Source organism: Peromyscus eremicus, chromosome 20 (assembly GCF_949786415.1).
Source record: "Peromyscus eremicus chromosome 20, PerEre_H2_v1, whole genome shotgun sequence".
Taxonomy (NCBI): domain Eukaryota; kingdom Metazoa; phylum Chordata; class Mammalia; order Rodentia; family Cricetidae; genus Peromyscus; species Peromyscus eremicus.
Window position 1 is genome coordinate 539,950 of NC_081436.1, and position 24,971 is coordinate 564,920.

The window sequence follows — 24,971 nt, forward strand, 5'->3', positions numbered from 1 at the left end:
CTCAAATTTGGAATTTGCATAGAATACAGACAGAACCAAGTCACCTGCCACAAATCCCAGAAAGAGACAACAGAGGTTAATTAACTGTAGTTTATTTTAAAAAACCAAACTAAGCCATTCACAAAACTGAATGATTTTAGCAGCATGTTAAAACCCAACTGCACGGCAGTGAGAATGAAGTACAGTGGCCCAGAATAAAGGCTGCTCTCATAAGGATGTTCCTGCAAAGGAGAAAAAAGTCATGTAGCTTTATATAAACAGTAGTGGATTATACAATTTTATCTACCCATCCCTGGTTACATTCTGTTGTCCTACTAACTGCCAGCTACAAAAATAGCCAGGTATCTCGTTTTTTAATTGCAGCTTGCCTTTTAACTTTTAGATAGCAAATCACCAACCATAAAAACTTACCTTTTAGCCAAGAACTTGAAGTTTTTGTTTTAAATTTTACCAACAGTGGTTAAGCCTTGTAGCAGATTCCTCCCTAGAAAAGTAAACAACCTTTAGAACTAGTCTTTTGTGAGGTTAATTCCCATCTTTTAAGCTATTCCCACCCTCCTCCCGTTAATGACCCACCCATCCTCCCACCATTTTGGGGAAAGGTGTCTAATATATTACTTTGAGCCATTGCTTTAAGAAAATGGGTCAAAGGAAGGTAACGTAAAATTAAAGGGCAAAATGTATCTTCACAATAGAAATGTGTTAACTTCCTTCAAGTAGGAATAATATGGGCATTAATTAAAACAATTTATCTCCAGAAAAACCAAGTGCAGCTTAACTGGACTAGTTTTGGCTCAATATATTAAGAAAAAATCCAATAGAGAATTGGACTTTACAACTATATGGATGTAAGTAAAATCTGTTCTTACCTACTAGCATAGCAATAAAACCTTTCCTTCTGGTTCTGCCTGCTAGTCCTAAGAGTCAGGTGTGTGCCTTACTCTTGTCTGCCTCCTTTCTTGCGATGGTCACTGAAACTTCACTCCCTCCTAGCTTTCATGGAGGTGCCGTGGCCTGCCCCTGGCTTATCTGTACTCCACATACCACAAGTGTCTACTCTCAGCTGCAGAGTTTCTGAGCTCGAAGCCATTCGCGCTATACTTGCTAGCAGTTCCTAGTAGCTGAACATCTCCTGGATCTTTAAAGGCATTGTCCCGATTCCTGAGGTATCTGCAAACTCCCTCAATAGTTAAGGTTCCACCTGCTATTGCAAACTCAGCCAGTATCATGGAACTACCATCCATGCTCCCCACCCCCTCCCTCCACCCCCCCTCCCTCCCCCCCACCAAAACTTCCAAGCAATACACCATGAGATGGAATATACAAGTCCTATGGCAAACAAATCATCTATGCTACCAGGTACAATGGCACTTAAAAGGGCACCAAATGGGAAGCTCAAAAGCATCTATGCACAAATAACAATTATTGGATAGTAACTACTTTGAATTCATTTTCTATACAAATAGAAAACACTTCAGGAACAGTGTGAAGGAAAACTGCTGTTAATATGAAGTTACAGAAATATTGTCAATTATATTTCTAATTTGAATTTTTAATTAACTCAATTACTTCTAGAAAACCGAGGCATACCCACCCATGACCCTGTTAAACTGCAGTTTTCCTTCACTATAGCCTGCTCTTATAGCAATTAAGAGTCCTTACTATAGATAACCAGTTTTAAGATGCCCCAACACTTCTAATCTGTGGACTTATGGGTGGCATAAACCAGCAGTTGGTCTCTACTCTGGCAGAGCTCTGAACTTGCACTGTGATAACAAACAATCAACATTTACCAGGGGTAGGTAGTGGGTAGGGAAAGTCCAAATCTCTGCCAGTCCCAAATCCATACAGTTGTCAATCCATTCAAGAGAATTAAATCGTTTATTGATTACACATGATAATGGATGATACACAAGCTTCATTCCCATCTGTTATTTTATCTGATACCATTATTCAATTTTGATGTTGCATAGGGTGTGCCCACAACCATTTTATTGTAACAAACTGTGACTTTGCTTGGATGACCCTTGTAATGGTAAAACTCATTAAAGTCACAACAGTAACTGGCAGTTTAACTACATCAAGGTTTTTGAAGACAATGGCTTCTCCACCCAAGCAATTATAAATAAATTCCAAATGGAACTTGGCACCACCCTGAAGGAATTCTAACTTCACACTGTTGGGAGGTTTACCAAGATGGCTTCAGAGTAGACTAACTTTACACAGCACATTTAAAAAAAAAAAAAGAAAAAAGAAAAAAAAGAAAAAAGAAAAAAAAAAGACACATTTATTCAGCGTCATGATCAGACTATTACATTTAGCAATCAACAGCATGGGTGAAAAAAGGTCTACAGTCAAACCCTTTGTTGGAATGCTTTACACTTTCCACAGAACAGAAACTAAAATAACCTGTTATACAATTAGTCACAAATACAGTCCTGGAGTTTTTTGCCCATACACATGAGTATTGTCTAAAACATGTCTTCTTTGTAGCAGCTAGGCCCTGCCACCACTGTGCTTGGCTGAGTTCACAAATCTGCTGTAACCTGTAGCTTCCCTGTCACTTCTCTGGCTCTCCTCTCCTGCTAAGCTTTGTTTCCTGTTGAACAATATGGAATAAAGTTGTTAATCTAAAACACATTAAGACTCAAGGCTACAATCCAATAGAGCAAGTTGTTTCCCACAAATTTTGCTGAACTGTATATTAACTTAACATCCACCATTTTACTGCAATTATAATGTTAACTATGTTGCACTGCTCAGCTATATTAGGGTTACTGGGTTCAATTATAAAATTTAGTCAACATAAAAAACAAAACAGGTACTTACCTGGCTGTAATTAGAACCTCCTGCCACTGCCATAGCTGCTGCTGCTGCTGGAACCACCATAGCCACCTGGAAGCATTCAAACAATGTTTCAATACTGTGCTTATGTGATAGAAATGATTTTACAGTAATAGAGACAAACTCAATCGTGATCTGTCATGTGTCCCGCACCTATGATGTAATAAGGTTTACATGGCTGATGGGAGGGTGCGGATCAGACTTTTGTCATATTCATTACATATACTATACCTTGGTTTCGTGGTTTAGCGAAGTACTGGCCACCACCACCATAAGGGCCAGAACTTCTGCCTCCAAAGTTTCCTCCCTTCATTGGTCCAAAATTTGAAGACTGATTGTTATAATTGCCAAAATCATTATAGCTTCCACCACCTCCAAAATTGCTTCCTAGAAATGGAAAGAAAGCCTTTATTGATGACCTGAGGACTGAGCCCGTTCTATTCAGTGTTCTGAAAGATTACTACTCTCCTTCCAAAACTGCTAACTCCAAACCCTTATAGTTCATTCTCCAGTAAGGCATTCAGTTAATAATCCAGTATTTACAGGAAAAAAAAAAAAAAAAAGTCAACCCCACTAATGACAAACTGAGTTTTCTCCTTAGTGGTACTCACAAGCACTTTAGATGTGCAGGCCTTCTATATTCATGGCCAATGCAGAGATCTCTTGGATATATCAACTAAATGCCTGAAGTCCCAAAGGAATTTAGATACTAAATCCAGCTATGGTGTTAATCTAATTATCTTAAATTGAAGACACCACTAACCACTCATCCACCTACTTATTTTTTGGGGAGGCGGCCCCAGCTTAAAGCCAGGAGGAGGTAGCACAGCAAGCCTATTTAATGTACCATGCAGTGTACCCACAATGCTTTAAGAGCTGTAAACCCCAACACGGGTGTAAAACTCTACAGCTAAACTAGCTATCACACCAAGTACTTGCATCACTGGATACCTACCACTACCACCGCCAAAGCCGCCTCCGCCTCCTCCGTTGTTATAGCTGTCATAGCTGCCACTCCCGCCATAGCCACTGCCCTGGTTTCCATAACCCTGTCCACCACTTCCATAGCCTCTGCTTCCTCCAGAGTAACCAGGGCCGCCTCCTCCATAACCACCTACAAGAATACAAGCCTTCTCAATAAGACAAAAGTATTTAACAATAAAAATCTAAGCATAATGGCTAGTCCTGCTCACAGCATGCGTATTATGGGGCTGGTTGAACTCTGTCATGCACTAGGTTCTCTACTACTAGCCTAGTCTAATAAAGGTACAGGTTGCCAGAAAACTTTATACTTACGGACTCCTTAAGAGGAAACTTACCATCATTACCAAATCCATTATAGCCATCCCCACTGCCACCATATCCACCACCACCACGGCTGCCACCGAAGCCACCTAAAAGAAACAAAGGCTTTAAACCAGGCTCTAAGTGAATGAATCAAACACTAACTGTTGTGTAATGAGAACTACATTTGGGTGAGACCTAAATCCTGGAAACACAAGCCAGCAGTTTACCCTGAGTTCCAAAGGCAGTAAGAAATCCAAAATAAGGCCTGGCGGTGGTAGCACACGCCTTTAATCCCAGCACTGGGGAGGCAGAGCCAGGTGGATCTCTGTGAGTTCAAGGCCAGCCTGGGCTACCAAGTTGAGTTCCAGGAGAGGCGCAAAGCTACACAGAGAAACCCTGTCTCGAAAAAACCAAAGAAATCCAAAATAAATACGTACCACGACCACTGAAGTTCCCCCCTCGACCAAAATTGTCATTGCCACCAAAACCGCCTCCACGACCACCACCAAAGTTTCCGGAACCACTTCGACCTTAAGAGATGTTTGGATCATTACATTAGACCAACTTTCAAAAATTCAAACTAGCCTCTATGAAGTCTAAGTAAGCAACAGAAATACCTCTTTGGCTAGACGAAGCACTAGCCATCTCCTGCTTTGACAGGGCTTTTCTGACTTCACAGTTGTGGCCATTCACAGTATGGTATTTCTGAACTTTAAAAAGAAAGTTAAAATTTTAGGGCTTAAAACCACTTGAGTTCCACAGTCATTAGGAAATCTAACACAGCACTTACTAACAATCTTGTCCACAGAGTCGTGGTCATCAAAAGTGACAAAAGCAAACCCTCTCTTTTTTCCACTGCCTCTGTCAGTCATGATCTCAATCACTTCAATCTTTCCGTACTGCTCAAAATAATCTCGCAGGTGATGTTCTTCAGTGTCTTCTTTAATTCCACCAACAAAGATCTTTTTCACAGTTAAGTGTGCACCCGGTCTCTGAGAATCCTAAGAGGAAAAACCACCTCAGTCACTTAGAACACTCCAATGTCTTTAGTCATTACCAGCAGCAACTTTCCAAACGATAGGCAGCTGTGGCGGCCCACGCCTTTAATCCCAGCACTCTAAAGGGGAGGGGAATCTAATCTCTCTGCCTTGAGGACTGCCTGGATTATACAGTCTCCAGGCAACCAGAACCCAACTATTAATAAAAACCACTCACTTCTCTCGACACGGCTCTCTTAGGTTCCACAACTCTTCCATCCACCTTGTGTGGTCTTGCATTCATAGCGGCATCCACTTCCTCCACAGTGGCATATGTGACAAACCCAAAGCCCCTGGATCGCTTGGTGTTTGGATCTCTCATTACCTGTTTAGAGTTAATTCAATCAACATATTGCCTGATCTCAGGACCTGACGCCATTCCTACTCCGAACACGTCCAGACTCATATATACAAAGCCCCAAACTACGACATTTTTAAAACTATACCATTAACTACCTTTACAAAGCATTTGGCTAAGAAATGCAACAAGATTAAATCAATAAAATTAAAGCAGTTCTGGTTTTTGTTCCTTCCAATCTTACCACGCAGTCCGTGAGTGTTCCCCATTGCTCAAAATGGCTCCTCAGGCTCTCGTCGGTCGTTTCGAAGCTGAGCCCTCCAATGAAGAGCTTCCGCAGCTGTTCCGGCTCTTTGGGAGACTAAACGAGAAAAGAGCGGTTAGCCAAGGGGATGGAACTTGGGAGAATGAAGCTACTCCACGCATCAACACAGGCCGCACTTCTTTTTCTTTTATTGTTCTTTATCACTGCGCTAGACCACGTGCTCCTCCCTGGGCCAGGAGGTGCTGTTGGGGGACTAGCAGGCAGCGCATGCGTCCCTCCTCTACTCTATACGCACGCGCAACAAAAGACATGGGCTGGACTGGTCAATCGCCATTAACACTTAATGGCTCCTAAAAACATTTATTAGACAAAGCCAAAAATGGAAAAAAAAAAGTCACAACACTCAAAATTGTATGTCTCTGAATTCTGCCACAAGGCGCCGTGCGTGGAAATTAGTAGTTAGCGGACGGCAGCCTCATGGCGACTGCGAGGACAAAATGGCGACCTGCACTTTGTGAGTAGGCCTCGGCAAAGACCGATCGAACACCGAAAGCACGGGTGCCGACAACAAAATTAGGTTAAATCCCGCCACGTTCTCTAAGTATGAAAGAAAATGAAGCTGCAGAGTGCGCCCAACTCACCTCGGACTTAGACATGACGGCAGGGAAACGAGAGCCTTCAGCGATGCTTCCTCGGGCGCGTCGACAGGCAGAAAGGAGTAAGCCAACCAACGTACCCGCCAGCCTACCCTCTGCTCGCCTTTTTATCCCGCCCCCTCGCTTTCGGCATTGGTAGACTCCGCCCTTGCTTTACTCTGATTGGAGGTTTGAAATTGTTCCCACCCACTATTGGCCTGTGGAACCGCCCTGCTAAGAGACATCATCTGTTTGGGCGTTCTACGCAGTCTCCGCCCCTTGGAGTCATTGATGCCCCAAGATCTGTTATTTTTCACCAGATTGATTGGTTAGATAATCGGGTTTTTTTTTATTTGAATGTAACCATGTCTTTAAATGCTTTTTATAACTTTCCAGCGCCGAACATTACAAACTCCCTTGGCAAAACACGATACGTTAGAAAAGTAGTTCGTACCACTTTTTTCAGCCACCACCCATAGAGCGCATGTGTAATAAAAAAATGGCGAGTTTACGCCGGCGCACTAAGAAGTTCCGCTTGCCTCCTGGAACACGTGAAATGGCGGGCGGGAGAGGGTTGTGAACCTAAGGCGCCTGCGTAGTGGCGGGAGCTGCGTCCTGTTTTGCGCAGGCGTTTAGGGCGGAGAAAAAGGTCTGGGCCCGGGATTGGTTGCGCAGGCGCAGGGAAGGATCCGTTTTGGCGGGCGGTTGGCGTTGCGCAGAAGGCGGCGTTTGCGGTGGCTTGTGGTGCAGCTTTACCACAGAAGAACCGTGCAGGCCTTAGTGTGAGTGATCACTGTAGATCCCGGGTAAGTGGCAGAGAGTCTAGACTACCCGTACGAGATCTTGGACCCTCTCCAATTGGACTCGTTATTGTACGAAATGAATGGACCGCTGGACTGGGGGGGAACGACAGTGGAGGGGCCGCGATGGGTCGGGCCAGCCAATAGGAGGACTGGGGGCGGGATGTTTTAATCCTTGCAGGTTCTTTTGAGCTGCGCTACCAAAGCGTTTGACTGGCGAGGATATAGGCCAATTGGGTCTTCCTACAGCCGCCTGCCGATCGGCCCTTGGGCCATCGGAATGTGGGAGGCGGGTTTTTCCCTCCTGAGTTGCGTCTCTCCGAGCCAATGAGCCGCAAGCGCGCGATAGGCCGGCCTTCTAGAGGCCGAGACTGGACTCCAAAGGAGAGCGCGGGAGTCTGCAGGTTAAATTCATGGATCCCAGCCTGGAGCCCCTAAATGGACAGACTCTCAGAAAGAGATGTTTTGCTCTTGGAGGGAGTTGTGAGGGTGCATATTTTATCTACAATGACTCTTATAAAAGGCATTTATTTAGTACATCATCTTAACGAAAGCATGCTTTTTTTTTTTTGGGTGCTCCTCGAGTTTGGCATCTTTCTTGCTCTTTTTGGTACGTTCCACTCTTCTCGATATTTTGAAGGACTTAGGGAGGGAGGTTTAGTTTTTGAAAACTTTTTTTTTTTCTTTACGGTTTTTTTTTTTTTTTTTTTTTTTGGTTTTTCGAGACAGGGTTTCTCTGTGTAGCTTTGCGCCTTTCCTGGAACTCACTTGGTAGCCCAGGCTGGCCTCGAACTCACAGAGATCCGCCTGGCTCTGCCTCCCGAGTGCTGGGATTAAAGGCGTGCGCCACCACAGCCCGGCTTTACGGTTTTTTGAGACAGGGTTTCTCTGTGTAGCTTTACGCCTTTCCTGGAACTCACTTGGTAATCCAGGCTGGCCTCGAACTCACAGAGATCCGCCTGGCTCTGCCTCCCGAGTGCTGGGATTAAAGGCGTGCGCCACCACAGCCCGGCTTAGTTTTTGAAAACTTTTAAAGGAGACTATTTAAAATTTTAGAGTGAAATGGCTACCTATTACTGTAATGGAGAGCATCCAAGAAAAATAGACTTACCTCCATCACCTGTTTCCAGGGACACATATCTCTATTTCTATGCTCATAGAGGAAGTTTTTGAGAGCTACATGACAAAGTGTTTTGCTTCTATGGACACAGTTGGGTAGAGGCCTGTTTTATGTCTGATATTTGAGGGATAATTGTCATTAATGAAAAGCTTAATAAAAAAAATGGATTCATTTGGTTTTTTTGTTTCCAGTCATCATGTGCTTCTCACCATCATTCAGGTCTCCAATTCTTTAATCTGAGTCTCCGAGAAACTTTTTTTTAAGTTTCTCGATACAGAGTTTCTCTGTGTAACCTCCATGGCTGTCTTGGAATTGGCTTTGTAGATCAGGCTGGCCTCAAACTCACAGAGATCCGCCTGCCTCTACCTCCTGGAGTGTTGGAATTAAAGGCGTGAGCCACCACCGCCTGGCCCCTTGTATTTTATCTGCAGTCTCTGGTATTAATAATGCCCATATTTCCCAGAGGATCTGGACAAATGTGTAATTTTTGTTTACTACCTGTCTGTTGATTTATTTTGAGTCAAGGAGAAATATTTAGATGCCATGATGAATATAACTTTTGAGGTGCACTTGTAATTAGAAAATACTTTCCAGCCTGGCTTAGTTTGAACACCTTTAATCCCAGCACTTGAGAGACAAAGATAGGTACATGAATCTCTCTTGAGTTTGAGGCCAGCCTTGGTCTACAAAATTCTAGGACAGCCAGAGGTACATAGTGAGACCCTGTCTTGAAACACCTATAAAAAATAAAAATGAAGAAAATACTTTCCAACTTTGTACAAAAGACTGATGATTTCAGCTTAATTTTTTTTTTTTTTTTTTGGTTTTTCGAGACAGGGTTTCTGTGTAGCTTTGCGCCTTTCCTGGAACTCACTTGGTAGCCCAGGCTGGCCTCGAACTCACAGAGATCCGCCTGGCTCTGCCTCTGAGTGCTGATTTCAGCTTAATTTTGTGTTTTGTTTTTGAGAAACTTTATATCCCAGGCTGGCCTCAAACGAAGAGATCTGCCTGTTCCCGTTTTGAGTGCTGGGATTAGAAGCCTATGCTACCATGCCTGACAGACTAGTGAAGTTTGTGATGAGTAGAGATTTCCACACTGGTACTTTGACAAACACGTTTTATAACTGGTTACCCATTTATGCTAATAATGCAGTTGCAGAGCTCAGCTCCAAAGCAATAGTGTTCTCAGGCATCTACTTAGGTACAGTTGGGGGGGGGGCGCTGGGTTCAGGACAAGGTTTCTCTGTGTGGCCATGCCTGTCCTGGAACTTGGTAGACCATACTGGAGTAGACCATACTGGCCTTGAACTCAGAGAACCCCCTGCCTCTGCCTCCTGAGTGCTGGAACCAGAGGTGTGCACCACTCAGAGAACCCCCTGCCTCTGCCTCCTGAGTGCTGGAACCAGAGGTGTGCACCACTGTTGCTCTTTCTTTTCTTTCTTTTTTCTTTTTTTTAAATGTTTCAACTTTAAAATAGTACCAAACATGAAAAATAAAGTCTCAATCTAAAATGACTGATGCTAGAATTTATTATTTTCAGATATTTTAGATTGATATAAACAGTGTGGAGGAGATGAGGTGTTAGGGAGTAGTCTTTAATAGATGGATCACAATCCTGTTTTTCCTCTGGTATAGATCAGCCTTTGTGTCTTGGCATAAAAAGGAAAATTTTACTATTTTTTGGAGTGTAAACATAGGATTATTCTACTTGTGGTGGAAGAGGCAGGCAAATCTTTGAATTCAAGGTTAGCTGTGTCTGCTTTGTGAATTTCTGGCCAGCAAGCACTATATAGTTAGACCATGTCTCACAAATAAACAGGATTGATTACATCTTTGTGGTTTGCTAGAAAATGACAAATAAGGGGCTGGAGATGTAGCCCTACCTTGGATAGCGCTTTTTATTTACCGGACATGGGCTCCTTCCTTTTTTTCTCTTTTCTTTTTACTTTTGTTTGTGTGTGTGTGTGTGTGTGTGTGTGTGTGTGTGTGTGTGTGCTGGGATTAAAGGCGTGCGCCACCACCGCCCGGCACATTCACCTTTCTCAAAAGTGGGCCAGTGGCTGGGCAGTGGTGGCACACGCCTTTAATCCCAGCACTGGGGAAGTAGAGCCAGTTGGATCTCAGTTCGAGGCCAGCCTGGTCTACAGAGCAAGATCCAGGACAGGCTCCAAAGCTACACAGAGAAACTGGGGGTGGGGTGGGGAGTGGGCCAGTTTTTGTTCAATGTTCATTCTTAGATACCCACCATTGCTGCTGCTAAACAGTGCCAAAAGTTAATCCTCCCGTTCTGCCTGAGTTCTCTATGGCGCAGCAGGCTGGTTACCAACCACCCCACACCAGGGAAGATGGGGCCCATTTTGATAGGGAAAGGGTGTAGGACCACCTTCTCCCCTTATTCTGTGGGGGGGGGCAATGTTTGTCCCGGCCTGAGGCTCCCCTCTGGTTTCCTATTTGCAGTTACTTAAAAAAAAAAAAAAAAAAAGCCGGGGCGGTGGTGGCGCACGCCTTTAATCCCAGCACTTAGGAGGCAGAGCCAGGCGGATCTCTGTGAGTTCAAGGCCAGCCTGGGCTACCAAGTGAGTTCCAGGACAGGCGCAAAAGCTACACAGAGAAACCGTGTCTCAAACAAACAAAACAAAACAAAAAACAAACAAAAAAAGTGGGCCAGTGCTACACTATATTGAGTTTAAAAACAATGTAGCTATCATTTGGTACAGTATGACTTACATATTGTTATTCATGACCTTTGACTGAACAGTCAATCATCTTTTTCTTTGGCATGAGCTTTTACTTTTTTCCTTGCACTTAGAAGATGACATTAACTCATTGTACTGATAAAAAGAAGTCTAGGGCTCAAGAGATGGTTAAGCATTTAAAAGCATTTGATGCTCTTGTAAAGGGATCTGAGTTGTTCCCAGCATCCAGGTCAGATAACTCACAACCACCCATAACTCCAGCTCTATGGTATCCAATACCTCTGACCTTAGATCCTTGCACTTATGTATACAAACATGCAGATGCACATAATTTTTAAAGTTCTTAAAAAAAAAACCACCTAGGTCATTCTGAGAAGAATTGGCTTGTGTACAGTGAAAGCTATGGATTTGTTGCATTCTGTAAGTCACTTGAAGCCACACACTCATTTTTGGTTACAACTTTACACTTGTGCTGGCAGAACACCCACAGTAACACCTGTGCCTGTGTTTAGTCTGTCCAGGAGCTCAACCCCATCATTTGTGGAAAAACCTACACTGTTCTTGTTAGCAGCTATGTAAATATTAGTCCTCTTAGGTCTGTAGGTTTATTTTGAATAAATTGTATCCTGCTTTTTTGAGACAAGGTCTCACTATGTAGTCCTAGCTAGTCTGGAATTCACAGAGATATCTCCCCCCCCCCTTCTGCCTTCCAAATGCTTAGGATTAAAGGTGTGTGCCACCACACCTGCATGTAGATGGTAATTTTTTTTTTTTTACCCATTGGTATGAGGGATTGAAGGTTCTTTGTAACAGGCCACTACACTTGGGAGGCAGAGGCAGGTGGATCTTTGACTTTGAGGCCAGGGAAGTCAACATGGTCAACATAGTGAGACCCTGTCTCAAAAAAATTAGGCTGGGCTTGGCGACATATGCTTGTAATCCCAGCACTCAGTGTGATGAGGCACATATATTTCTAAGTTGTTTGTTTTATTTATTTATTTTTTTTTGAGATAGGGTTTCTTTGTGTAGCCTTGGCTGTCCTGGAACTCACTCTGTACACCATGCTGCCCTCGAACTCAGAGATCTGCCTGCCTCTGTCTCCCTAGTGCTGGGATTAAGGCCTGTGCTGCCACCACCTGGCCATATATCTTTAAGTTTGAGGCCAGCCTGGTCTACACAGTGTGTTCCAGGACAGCGAGAGCTACATAGTCAGACCCTGTGTCAAAAAAGAAAAACAAAGAAGCTAAGGTAGAGGATGATGAGTATAGGATCAGTTTGAGCTACTTGGTGAGACCCTGTCTCAAAAAAAAAAAAAAAAAAAAAAATCAGGCCGGGCATGTTGGCACATACTTTTAATCCCAGCATTTGGGAAACGGAGGCAGTCAGATTTTGTGCGATCAAGGCCAGCCAGGTCTACATAGACTCTTTCTTAAAACAAACAAAATCGTAGAGGAAGAAGTCTTAAACATTCTTTGGATTACTTGAAGTACAATTATTTTCTTTGTTTTTTGATTGGATGCTGGAGGCTGAACCCAGAGCTTTGAACATACTGAGTACATTCCCTTACCACTATACCATACAACTCCCCCAGTTATTCATCTAAAAGTTTACTTTCCCTGCTTATTAGCTTCCTGCAGCTTCTATAGCAGCACATTGCAGAAGATTCTAGAGGCTGGAAATCTGATTAAAAGTCTTTAAACTCGATGGGCACTCGTGCCTTTAATCTCGGGAGGCAGAGCCCGGCAGATCTCTGTGAATTCCAGACCAGCCTGGTCTACAGAGCGAGATCCAGGACAGGCACCAAAACTACACAGAGAAACTGTCTTGACCTCCCCCCCCTCCCCCATTGTACAGACTCTAGAAAGAATATGTTCTTTTTCCTGCTTCTGGTGGTCACCATCCCTTGGTTTATGGAATGAGATCCCTTTTTGTTCTCATTCTGTTCTTTGGGTGCCTGTCTGGGAACTCTGCCTCTTATAAAGATAAATATGCTTGTACTTAAGGCCCACTGGGGTGACTCGGGATCTATTTCTCTTCTCTCATCTTTTTTAATATTTATTTTTATTTTATGTGCATTGATGTTTTGCCATGGGTGTCAGGTCCCCAGGAACTGGAGTTACAAACAGCTGTGAGCTGCCATGTGGGTGCTGGGAATTAAATCCAGGTCCTCCGGAAGAGCAGTCAGTGCTCTCAACCTCTAAGCCATCTCTCCAGCTTATCTTCTAATAACAACTTTTGCTATATAAGGTAATATTCACAGATTCATGGGATTAGGGTATAAATCTTTTTTGAGGGGGCCAGGGGGACTGTCATTCATGTCATTCAAGTAAGTTTTTTTTTTTTTTTTTTTTTAAGATTTATTTATTATGTATACAGTGTTCTGCCTGTATGCCAGAAGAGGGTGTCAGATCTCATTACAGATGCTTGTGAGCCACCATGTGGTTGCTGGGAATATAACTCAAGACCTCTGCAAGAACAGCCAGTGCTCTTAACCTCTGAGCCATCTCTCAAGCCCTCAAATAAGTTTACAAAAAAGAGATTATTTAAAATTTTTTTTTTTTATTCTGTCTGTGTGGTGGTGGTGCATGCCTTTAATCCCAGCACTCAGAAGCAGAGGCAGGCAGAGGCCAGCCTGTTCACATGGAAACCCTGTCTTTAAAAAAAAAAAATTCTTTTAGCTTTATTTTATATGTCTGAGTATTTTGCCTGCATGCATGTATGTGGACCATGTGTGAGCCCAGGGCCTGTAGAGGCCAGAAGAGTATTGGATCCCCTGGAACTGAAGTTACCAATGGTGGTTAGCCATGGAGGTGCTAGGAATTGACCCGGTTCCTCCACAACAGCAGCTAGCACTCTTAATCACTCAACTATTTAGTTGAGTCCAGTCCCCAAACTTGGATTTATTTATTTATTTTTGAGTCATGGTCTCTTTCTGATATAGCTCTAGTTGTCCTGGAACTTGCTATATAGACCAGGCTGGCCTCCAACTCCCAGAGATCTACCTGCCTCTGCCTCTCAAGTGCAAGGATTAAAGGTGTGTCCAACCATAACCCAGCTACATTTGGTTTTGGGACTACTCTCCATTTAGATTAGGCTAACCTTGAACTCATTCCCAGATTTTTTTTTTTGTTTTTTTGTTTTTTTGTTTTTTTGTTTTTTTGTTTTTCGAGACAAGAGTTTTTTCTGTGTAGCTATGGCTATTCCAAAACTTACTCTGTGGACCAGTATGGCCTAGAACTTTTTTCTTTTTTTAATGCCAATAATTAAAAATGCAAATCAAGCCAAGCCTGATGCTGTATGCCTTTAATTCCTGTACTTGAGAGGCAGAGGTAAGAAGATCCCTCAGTTTGAGGCCAGCTTGTTCTATATACCCAGTTTCAGGTCAGCTAAAGCTATGTAGTAAGACCCTATCTCAATAGTAATTCATTCTAATACTTTGACCAGTGTGGTAGTATGGCATTTTTGCCTAGAACTTAAGAGGCATAAAATTTACTTGCTGGTTGATTATCAACTCCTTAGGCTATTAACATAGACAGACAAACCTGTACTTAAATATATGCATGAGCTTTTTAAAAAAGTGTAGGGGTTGGGGATTTAGCTCAGTGGTAGAGCGCTTGCCTAGCAAGCGCAAGGCCCTTGGTTCGATCCTCAGCTCAAAAGAGTAAGAAAAAAAAAGGCTGGGTCATTTTACTCCCTAAGTACTTCATCATAATTAATTACTGTCATATTTTCTATCTCAAAATAGGTCATAGATGGAATAAAGAACACATACAGGGTTTTGGTTTTTTTGGGGGGGGGTGTTTGTCTGTTTATTTTGGTTTGCGGTTTGTTTTTTTTCTTTTTTTTTTTTTTTTTGGTTTTGGTTTTGGTTTTTCTTGACAGGGTTTCTCTGAGTAGACCAGGCTGGCCTTGAACTCAGAGATCCACTTGCCTCTGCCTCCTGAGTGCTGGGATTAAAGGCGTGCACCACCTCCTGTCTCTTCACATGAAGTTTTAATATATAGATTTGCTGAGTGTGTGTTGTATTAGGCTTCATAGCTAGGAAGGATACTAGAATTCATGAGATTGATAAGGTATACTTGAAAAGATTGGTTCAAGGTCAATCATAGCAAATAGTACTCCCATTTTTTCCATGGAGCCAAGGAAGCACATTGAATTCAAGTACTCCCTGATTATAATCTACATTCCTCAGAATATAGCAAGTTTGTATCTGAGCCAACAGGTATAATTATGTTGGAATAAAATGCCCTGTACTAAAGAGGTCAGCTAACAAGCTGGGAAGTTTTAAGTTTGGTTTCTGAAGCAAATCCTTGAACTCAGTGTGCCTTGTTCTCATTCCTAAATCATGGAGACTCACTTCACAGGGAGTTGTTGAGTGTGATATACTGCTAATTTGTTCAGTATCTTACAACAATAAATTATGTCTAAAGATCTGATAAAACATAGTAAGCCTCATTTATATGAGTAGTTGGAGACAGCATAGATAAACTTAGAGATAATTCAGAAAATTCATTAAAGTTATTTTTTAACTTCCTTTATTGTCAGATTTTTGCCTCTGTTTCCAAAGTGCTCTCTTGTTCTTTTTCCATAACAGACCTATGAAATAGGTTGGGCAAATAACAACAGGTTAGTTAATTAAGGAATCAATTCATCAAAAGGACATAATAATCTTAAGTGTTTATACAGCTAATAAGAAAAGCTTTAGGGGCTGGGAATATAGCTCAGTGATAGTGTTAGCCTAGCATGTGTTAGGCCCAGGGTTTCATCCTCAGCCTCACAAGTGTGTGCACGCACTCACTCATAATGCATGAAGGAAAAAAGATAAAAGGGAAATAGCAGACACCTGTGATTATATTGGGAAATTTAGCCAATTGCCAATTGATAAAAACAAATATGTAGGAAAGTGTGGAAGTAGAAGACAACATTATCAACTAGTCTGATGTAATTGACACCTGTAGAGTAGTTTACACAACTGTGAAATGTTTTCAAGTAGTGTGGACTAGTTAAGTCTCATTCCAAAGGACACTATCATATAAAGTGTTTCTGACCGTAATGCAGTTGTATTAGAAATTAGTTACACATTGGGAAGTCTCCAAATATTTGGAATACTCTATAACACCAAAGTTACTCAGGCTCAAACAACGGGGAAGGCAGCTCAAAGCTTTTGTTTATGCAGGGTGCTAGCTTGGTGTATTCCCAGCACCAGCCCCAACAACAAAGAATTTGAAAGGCTGAGGTAGGAGGATCACATGAGGTCAAAGACAACCTGGGCTATATAATGAGAGCCCATCTCAAAAAACAGAAACAGAAAAATCAAACTGAAAGTTATTTGAGAACTGATAAATCAAGAAAAGTAGAACACATAAATAACCATTATTTGGAATGAGAGAATTGATGGCACTGTTGACCTTTGAAAAAGTAATAAACATTAGAAAGCTTGGATGGTGCTTGTCTAATCCTAGCATCTAGGAGGCAGAGGCAGCAGGATTGCTGCATGTTGGTGATCAGCCTAGGCTACAAAATGAGACTCCATCCCAACATTTTCCCTTCCCTCCTCACCAAGAAAAGAGAAACTAAGAAATTATGCCACTGTTCCTATGTCTAATGAAAACCCTGTGCCCCACCGGGTGGTGGTGGCACATGCCTTTAATTCTAGCACTTGGGAGGCAGAGCCAGGAGGATCTCTGTGAGTTCGAGGCCACCCTGGTCTACAGAACAAGACCCAGGTCAGGCACCAAAACTACACAGAGAAACCCTGTCTCAAAAAACCAAAAAGAGAAAGAAAACCCTGTGCCAAATTTGTTTTGCACGCCCACACCTCCCCCTCCCCCATCCCCCACGGCAGCCCTGTGAGATAAGCAGGGCAGTAACTAACATTTAAGGTTAAGTGAGCTGTTTGGCTTCATCTTTGATTTGCTTATTACAGTTCTCATCTTTCCAGTATTAGGAAGTTGCCTTTGAGTTGGGCATGATGACAAGGCCTTTAATTCTAGCATTCTGGTGGCAGAGGCCAGCCTGGTCTAGCTCTAGAAGTGATACTTTGTTGTTGTTTAATTGTCTTTGGACCTGGCAATATGGCGCAGTAGGTAAAGGCACTTACCCAAAGCTAATCCTGGTGGTCTGAGATCCATCCCAGGACCCACATGGTGATAAGAGAAACCAACTTCTACAAATGGTTTTTTGACCTTTACCAGGCATGCTGTCCCACAAGTGTGCCCCCACACAAACATACCTGCACATATAGACAAATAAATGTTTTGAAAATGAGACTTATTTATTTTATGTATATGAGTGGTTTTGCCCCACTGTATGTATGTGTACCACATGCTTGTCTGGTGCCTGTGAAGGTCAGAAGAGCACATGAGAGTCCCTGGAACTAGAGTTACTGGCCACTGAGTTGCTGTAATCTACCTATCTTTACCTGTGGGCTTCTGGGTGCTGGGACCCTAACCTGGTCTTCTTCAAGAGCAACAACTGCTCCTAACAGCTGAGCTATGCCCCAGCCTGCAGCTTCCAGTTAAAAAAAATTGTTAAGTTACACGCCCCACCAGGAGGCAAACTTTCTCTGTGTAGCTAGCCTTGGCTGTCTTGAAACTGGTTCTGTAGACCAGGCTGGCCTGGAACTCACAGAGATCCACCTGCCTCTGCTGTCCAAGTACTGTAGAGTTACCTTTTAAGTAGCCTTTACTTTTCCTTTTGTGACAGTTACACTGTAGCCTAAGGCTGTGGTAGAACTCACTACGTAGCCTTCAGCAGTTCAGTGATCCTTTTCCTTCAGCCTCCTGACTGCCACTGGTTTGGCAAACATGTTGCCTTTCTGATCTTTTGGTTTGACTTGGTGGTATTGGGAGTTGAACCCTCAGCCTTGTGCTGTCTGCCATGCACGCTCATTAGCAGCTAAGGTGCTGCTTCCAGCCGTGCGGTCCTTGGTGGTGGTGGTGGTGGTGGTGGTGGTGGGTGGGGCAGCCTTTGTGGAACACTGACTTAACCCAGGGGAAACTCGGATTTTTTTTAGCCCACAGGTTGAAGACAGCAGATTTAGTGCGGATGCAGTGCTTGACACTTATTAGGCTCTCAATAAATATCCCACAGCCAGCTAAACAGTTTAGAAAAGGAACAGAATGACTATATTAATCATCTCTTTGGCACAGGATTTGAATTGGGAATGTGGTTGGAAACTGGACAAAAAGAAAAATCTTACTTGGCTTAAATAGCACATCAAAACACTTAAGAGCTAGGTGGTCTGAGATCAGCCATCCTCTCAGTCATTTATCTGATGGTGGCCTTTCTTTGCATTTAACTATCAATATATTTGAAGTGTAGAGCATACTTTTATTATATTGTGCCATAGTAACTCACACTTAAATGTCAATAGAGACACTTGCAAAGACCTGCAAGGTTCAATAACTTCTGGTGTGGGTTTGTTCCTCCTGTCATCACCCATTATGGTGGGTTTTTTTTTTTTCTTTTTTTTTTTTTTTTCTCTACAGCTTTTAAATTGCCAGAAAGCAGAATTGGTCAGGATCATAATAGATGGCCCAGGAGCTGCCAAGGATACCCTTGTATGGGATGAGAAAAATTCAATACTGGCTTGATTTTATTTATCTAAAATGTAGGGTATGACTTCAATATAATTCATGTTGCAAAAACACCAAGGTGATGGCCAAACACAGAATTGTGCCATATGTTGAAGGAATGCTCTCTTTATTTACTGAAGTTTTACAGTCTGAGATGTTTCTTACTTTAATCATGTAAAGATTCCTTTCTTGTCAGCATGCATCAATCAGATTGTAGTATATAATCTTAAATAAATTTTCTCAACAGTTAAATTAGAAATATTTTAGATTATGGTTATGTAAGTTAATTTTTATGTCTTTTGAATGTCTTTGCTAAACAGGTTATTAGGCAAATCTAAATTGTCTGACTTAGTATGTATAGGCTCTTCCTTAAAAATAGATGATTGGTTGAAATTACCTGAAGGGGTCTTTGTAAGCCCTAAGCTGTTTAAGTCTAAAAACTGCAAACAATGCCAGGGTAAAGACTGAGTTTTGTTTGTTTGTTTTTTTGGTTTTTCAAGACAGGATTTCTCTCTGTTGCCCTGACTGTCCTGGAACTCACTCTGTAGACCAGGCTGGCCTCAGACTCAGAGATCTACCTGCCTCTGCTTCCCTAGTGCTGGAATTAAAGATGTTTGCCACCATTGTCACCCCACCCCCCAGTTTGGGTGATGTTTGCAAAGTGTTTTCTGCCCATAGTTTTATTTAGGTAGAGGAACATTTCATTTCTCTTTTAACTTTATTTTATTATTTTTTTCTTTTTTCCTTTTTTTTTTTTTTTTTTTTTTTTGTAGAGATAGGGTCTACTATGTAGCCCTGGCCTACTTGGAACTCACTATGTAGGCCAGGATGGCCTCAAACTCAAAAAGAAAAGATCTACCTGCCTCTGCCTCTAGAGTGCTGGGATTATAAGTGTGTACTACCACACCTAGCCCAACTTCCGTATTTTGTAAGGATGATCTGCCAAAGTGGTATGTATAAATTCATTGTAATCTACTCAAACATTGTTATTACCCATTTTTCTTAAGATTTATTTATGATAAAATCATGAGGTTTGTTTTTTTGTGTGTGTATGTGTAAGGTGACAGGTTTTATAAATTCATGTTTCCACATTAAGAGAGGCATGGGTATGAGATTAACACCCACTTGAGAGTGGGGCTTTAAGATGAGGACATTCCAGGGGTAGAATTGTTAGGAAGCACCATCTGGAAGACATTTTTCAATAATGGTGCCAAGTTTTACTTTCTCATAAATCTTGAAACAGTTGCATATATAGTATCTACCCAAGGATTAATTTACCAGTACCCTAACTAAACTTCATTACAATTTACACTTAAGAGGAGAAATCAGTAGATTTTAATAAGAGGGAAAAAATACTCCAATAACCTTATTTTGAAATAATAAGAATTTGTGTGTTGTTGCTAAAAATACCAGTTTATCAAACTGACATGTCCAGCAGTTCTGAGAATTGAGTCTGTAGTCCACATTCATTTATAAAAGAAAGATGATCAGGGCCACTGTCCCTTGAGGAACCCATACCCAGTCTTGATTATGTCTCATTCACCTCCACCCCCCCCACCATGTGCTTCTTAAAGAAGCCATGGTCTTGGATATGTCTTTCTTTTCTCTATATGTGCTTAAGCCTATATTAATATATCTTTTGGGGGTGGTGGATTTTTCTGTGTAGCCCCGGATGTCCTGGAACTAGCTCTGTAGACCAGGCTGGCCTTGAACACAGGGAGTCCACCTGCTTCTCAGTCCAGTGCTGGGATTAAAGGTGTGTGCCACCACTCCCTGGCTTAATATATCTTTATTAACTGTAGCTAGAGTTTTCCTGCCTGGCCCATGGTCAGGGCAAATCTCTCTCACCTGCCAGTCCCACAGCCGCTCACACCCAACCAAGTAAACACAGAGACTTATATTGATTACAAACTGTATGGCCATGGCAGGCTTCTTGCTAACTGTTCTTACAACTTAAATTAATCCATTTCTATTAATCTATACCTTGCCACGTGGCTCGTGGCTTACCAACATCTTCACATGCTGTTTGTCATCATGGCGGCTGGCAGTGTCTCTCTGACTCAGCCTTCCACTTCCCAGCTTTATTCTCCTCCTTGTCCCTCCTATACTTCCTGCCTAGCCAACGGCCAATCAGTGTTTTATTGACCAATCAGCAACACATTTGCCGTACAGAACATCCCACAGCAATTAACCCCCTAACTCTCCTTTGTTTTAAACAAAAAGAAAATGGTCAGCTTTAATCCCTGGACTGGGGAGGCAGATATAGAGAATCTATCATTGCTTTCTGGCGAGCAAGAGATACATAATAGTGCTCTGTCTTAAAAAAAAAGGTCAGACTTGGGGAGCAGCGCATACATCCAAATGGAATTATAGAATGGCCTTTAACAGGTTTATGTCTTAATCTGAAAGAACAAAAGGAGGAAACAGGAGGATTGTTGTCCATCTAAGGGATGAGACAGAATGAGACCTTGTCTCAAAAACAAAAACCAAATAAAGATCCTTTACTCTTTGTTCATTGTAGCAGGATGTTTATATAACCAATAGTACTCAGCCTCAGTGTAGTTATATAGTTGGTTGAAACAATGCCTTAGCTTCTCATTTTGGGGGGATGTTCTGGGGATTGAACTCAGAGCTTTGCACATGGTAAACATTTCCTTTACTATTAGCCTACATCCTCAGCCACTTAGTCTGATTTTAAAAGGATTTTGAACTGTAACTGCTAGCCACAGGGAGGACACTCTGTAGACACTCTTTCCTCTCTACTGTACTAAAGCTTGTGTTGATTGTATGTGGTTTGTTAATGATAGGGCTGTTAATAGCCACAGTTAATCCTCTTCAACTCTTTCCTAATCCAGTGTCTAACACAGATATTTTAAAAGCTTTTGACTCCTCCTAAATTGGGTGTTTATCTGCTTCGGATGTAGATGGAATGATAGTTATCAGCCCATGTAACAAAACTTGAGACAACCTGGACAGCTGTAGTGTGCAGCTGTGCCATGTTCTTGTAAAAATGCCACATGACCAATACTTTAGAAATCGTAAATCTAGTACAAGATAAAATACCCTTTATAGAGGGTATTTTGTCTTTATGTTATATGTGTTACATACCTAAGACCACTGGTACTTCAATATCCATAAAGAGCAGAAAACACTAACAGTTTTTAACTAACTTGTTTGCATCTGCTCATTTCTATTTTTTTTTAAATTATTTTTATGTACACTGGTGTTTTGCCTGCATGTATGTCTGTGGGATGGTGTCAGATCTTGGAGTTACAGACAGTTGTTAACTACCATGTGGGTACTGGGAAATTAATCCAGGTCGTCTGGAAGAGCAGTCAGTGTTCTTAACCGCTGAGCCATCTCTCCAGCCCTGTTCATTTCTTAAGTGTGTCTGCATAGAGTACTCCTAGAAGTTAGGACTGTGACCAACAATTGAAGCTTCCCATCAACTGCAAAATTTGTTTCCTTTGTAGTTTTTTGAGACAAGATCTTATACTATAGCCCAGGCTGGCCTCTTACTTATGCTGATTTTTCTGCTTCAGACTCTCAAGTACTGGGAACTATAGGCATACACTGCTATGCCCAACTACCCTGAACTGCTGTCTCTCCCAAGGACCTTAGAGAAGAAATTGCTGTTTCTCTGAGTTTAGTGGTGTGTGCCATTACTCCCAGAACTAGGGAGGCAGAGGACGGAGGATTTCTGCAAATTGGAGGACAACATACTTAGTAGATATAGAGAGAGAACGTGTCAGGAGGGAAAGGGAGATGGAGGAAGCCTGGGCCATGTGAAGCCACTGATCAATAGCATATTTAATTTGTGTGGTAAGGAGGAGCTTTGAATGTGTTTTCCCCTTCACTGCTTTTTAGCTGGGGCTTGCTCTCTGGAAGTTTTTTGTTTTGTTTTGTTCTTTTTTTTTTTTTTTTTTTTTTTTTGAGACAGGGTTTCTCTGTTTATCCCTGGATGTCCTGGAAGTTGCTTTGTAGACCAGGCTGGCCTTGAACTCCCAGAGATTCACCTGCCTCTGCCTCCTGAGTGCTGGGATTAAAGGCATATACTGGGCTGGAGATATGGCTCAGTGGTTAAGATCACTGGCTGCTCTTCTAGAGGACCTGGGTTCAATTCCCAGCACCCACATGGCAGCTCACAACTGTCTGTAACTCCAGCTCCAAGGGATCCAATACCCTCATACAGGCAAACCAATGTACATGAAATAAAAATAAATCATTTACGGGTTGGGGATTTAGCTTAGTGGTAGAGTGCTTGCCTAGCAAGCGTAAGGCCCTGGGTTTGGTCCTCAGCTGGGGGGGTGGGGGGAGAGGCACATACCAAAACTCACCTTGACTTTTAAAGATTTCATCTATTAAAGAATCCCTTGTCAGTGATTTGGAATGTGAGTCTGACTCTGCTTGACCATGAAGTTCTGTGATGTTTTTCCAAGACTGACTTCTGTCTTGAGGAACCTATAATATGAATTTGCCTTAAGTTGCTCATAGGAAGGTCTGTTGGTACTGCTCTTTTTTTTTCTTTTTTTTTTCTTTTTTTTTTTTTTTTTTTTTAGCCCTATGGGCTCTAGTTGCTGCAATCTATGGTGTATAATCCTTTTACTAGAGATCAGTATTCAAGAGACACTGAAAGCTGTTTTCCTTTAAAAGGCTCTCTAGAAACTTGAGAGGCTCCTCACCCCTTCCCATGAAGATTTCCATAAGGATAAGATTGCTTGTTCTCTCTTCTTCTGCCATAGTATCAGGATTCTGCTTTAATCACTCCATCATCCTGCCAGCCATATCTCATTTCTCATACCAGAATGCTCCTCCCTCCCAGGCTCAGCTTGAACCACCAGTCTTGATGCTTTATCGGGTCCAGGCACTAGCCTTAAATTGTCCGCCTGGCTTTGTGTTTCATTTGACCCTAATACACTGGGTTGCACTGTCTAAAAGAGAATTACGTCCCCTCCCATGTCTGGATGCATTTCTCATTTCTTACTGCTGGTCCTGAGGAGATCTGTTAACTTCAAGGTTAAGATAAGACACATTCCATCAGAACTATGTCGTCATCCTTGCCAGCTTCTGATCTGTGACTGTCCAGGAGATTTACAAGGCAGTTGCACGCCATTCTTTAAAGAATATTATGGTTGGACTCTGACTCCTGGCATCAGGCCAATTTGATTTGTCAACTGTTACAAAACCCATTTCCCATAGAGAAAGGGGCCTTGGCTCATGTGCCCTTCAGGCTGCTCTTACAGATGAACAGGAGTTAGTGTATCTGAACCTTTTATTTCCTGGTGTTTTATAAGGGTAAAGGTAGATAACAAGAATATTTTGTCCTTTGTTGTGTGTATGTGTGCACACGTGTGTATACTGTGTAGCTGGGTATGCACACCGTGACTGTGTAGCAGTCAGAAGACAACTTTGTAGTGTCAGTGCTCTCTTTCCACCTTTGTGTGGGACCCGGGGATCAAACTTGGGTCATTATCAGGCTTGCATAGCAAGCTGAGCCATCTTGATGGCTTCCTGTTATATAGCTCTTTCAACATAAACTCAGTTCTTTCCTTACTGGGTAGACTATGGGGATTTATTACTCTAGGTTTTTCTTTTCTTTTAAGATTTATTTTTATTTTATGTGTATGAGTGTTTTGCTTGTGTGTATGTATGTGGATCCCTTGTGCCTTGTACTCGAAGAGGTCAGGAGAGGGACTGGAGTTCTAGACAGTTGTCAAGCCACCATGAAGGTGCTGGGAACCCATCCTGGTCCTTTGGCAGAGCAACCAGTGCTCCTCACTGCTGAGCTGTCTCTCCAGCCCTGGCCTTTGAGACAGGATCTTTTTATGTATCTCTGACTGGCCTGGAATTCACTCTGTAAACAAGGCTGGCTTTTAACAGTGAGTCCACCTGGCCCTGCCTCTGCTTCTCCAAGTACTGGGATTACAGGCCTTTGCTGTTGCTCCCAGCTATGTGTCCTATTTCAGTGATGCTGAGGTTTGATATAAAGGTTATTTGCTCAAATCAATTGTGCCTGGGAAGTTACTATCTTGAGCCTATTTTAATTTCTTTAGTGATATATTCATATTCCTTAATTACAAAGGGTTAAGAAAGGTGTGGGGGACCAGAATCCACACTTATTTACCCCAGGAACTCTTGAGGATTGAGGGATAAGAAGCAGAGAGAAAACACAGGATAGACTCGGGTGGGCCTGGATCTTTATCCAAACGGGCCCAGAGCTTTATTTTTAAAGGTCTATTTATAACAATGCCAAGGGGTGGAGAAAAGACCTCCCCCTTGCTAGTTAGACCCTTACAAACACCTGGTACCCCAGCCAGTGGTCCAATCAACCTCCCATGCAGTCCTGCTGGGTACAGCCACTAGGACACCTAGTGGGCGCAACAGAAAAGATTAGATCAGGCATGATGGTGTG

General features: G+C 42.3%; 2 protein-coding genes across 8 annotated transcripts in view; one reads left to right on the plus strand and one right to left on the minus strand.

Annotated features, from left to right (window-relative positions):
• Window positions 1-76: 76 nt before the first annotated feature.
• Window positions 77-6,941, minus strand: Hnrnpa1 (heterogeneous nuclear ribonucleoprotein A1). 5 transcript variants are annotated; one of them, XR_009375527.1, is made up of 12 exons: window positions 6,373-6,941; window positions 5,711-5,827; window positions 5,347-5,493; window positions 4,922-5,132; window positions 4,749-4,841; window positions 4,569-4,661; window positions 4,164-4,238; window positions 3,800-3,958; window positions 3,076-3,231; window positions 2,830-2,895; window positions 412-484; window positions 77-221 (listed from the first exon to the last, which is right to left on the minus strand). XR_009375527.1 is itself a non-coding variant. In XM_059247649.1 (11 exons), the coding sequence occupies exons 1-10, from the start codon at window positions 6,385-6,387 to the stop codon at window positions 2,840-2,842; spliced, it is 1,122 nt and encodes a 373-aa protein (XP_059103632.1). In that variant the 5' UTR covers window positions 6,388-6,941; the 3' UTR covers window positions 1,863-2,216; window positions 2,830-2,839. The 5 variants fall into 5 exon arrangements, 4 of the variants coding, with proteins under 4 accessions (XP_059103632.1, XP_059103631.1, XP_059103630.1 ...); XM_059247649.1 differs by lacking the exons at window positions 77-221; window positions 412-484 and adding an exon at window positions 1,863-2,216; XM_059247648.1 differs by lacking the exons at window positions 77-221; window positions 412-484 and adding an exon at window positions 2,270-2,599 and having other exon boundaries at window positions 6,373-6,940.
• The window catches only part of Cbx5 (chromobox 5), a 44,325-nt gene continuing 25,456 nt past the window's right edge, over window positions 6,103-24,971 (plus strand). For all 3 annotated transcript variants that reach the window (XM_059247651.1, XM_059247652.1, XM_059247653.1), the window contains exon 1: window positions 6,103-7,172. The gene's annotated coding sequence lies outside the window, so the exon portion shown is untranslated. The remainder of the gene's footprint in view (window positions 7,173-24,971) is intronic.

Coding starts and splice junctions, on each gene's coding strand:
- Hnrnpa1 (XM_059247649.1), bottom strand. Junction 5,494..5,710: donor GAACACTCACGGACTGCGTG/GTAAGATTGGAA, acceptor AACTCTAAACAG/GTAATGAGAGATCCAAACAC. Junction 3,232..3,799: donor CGGCTTTGGCGGTGGTAGTG/GTAGGTATCCAG, acceptor TTCCATTTCTAG/GAAGCAATTTTGGAGGTGGT.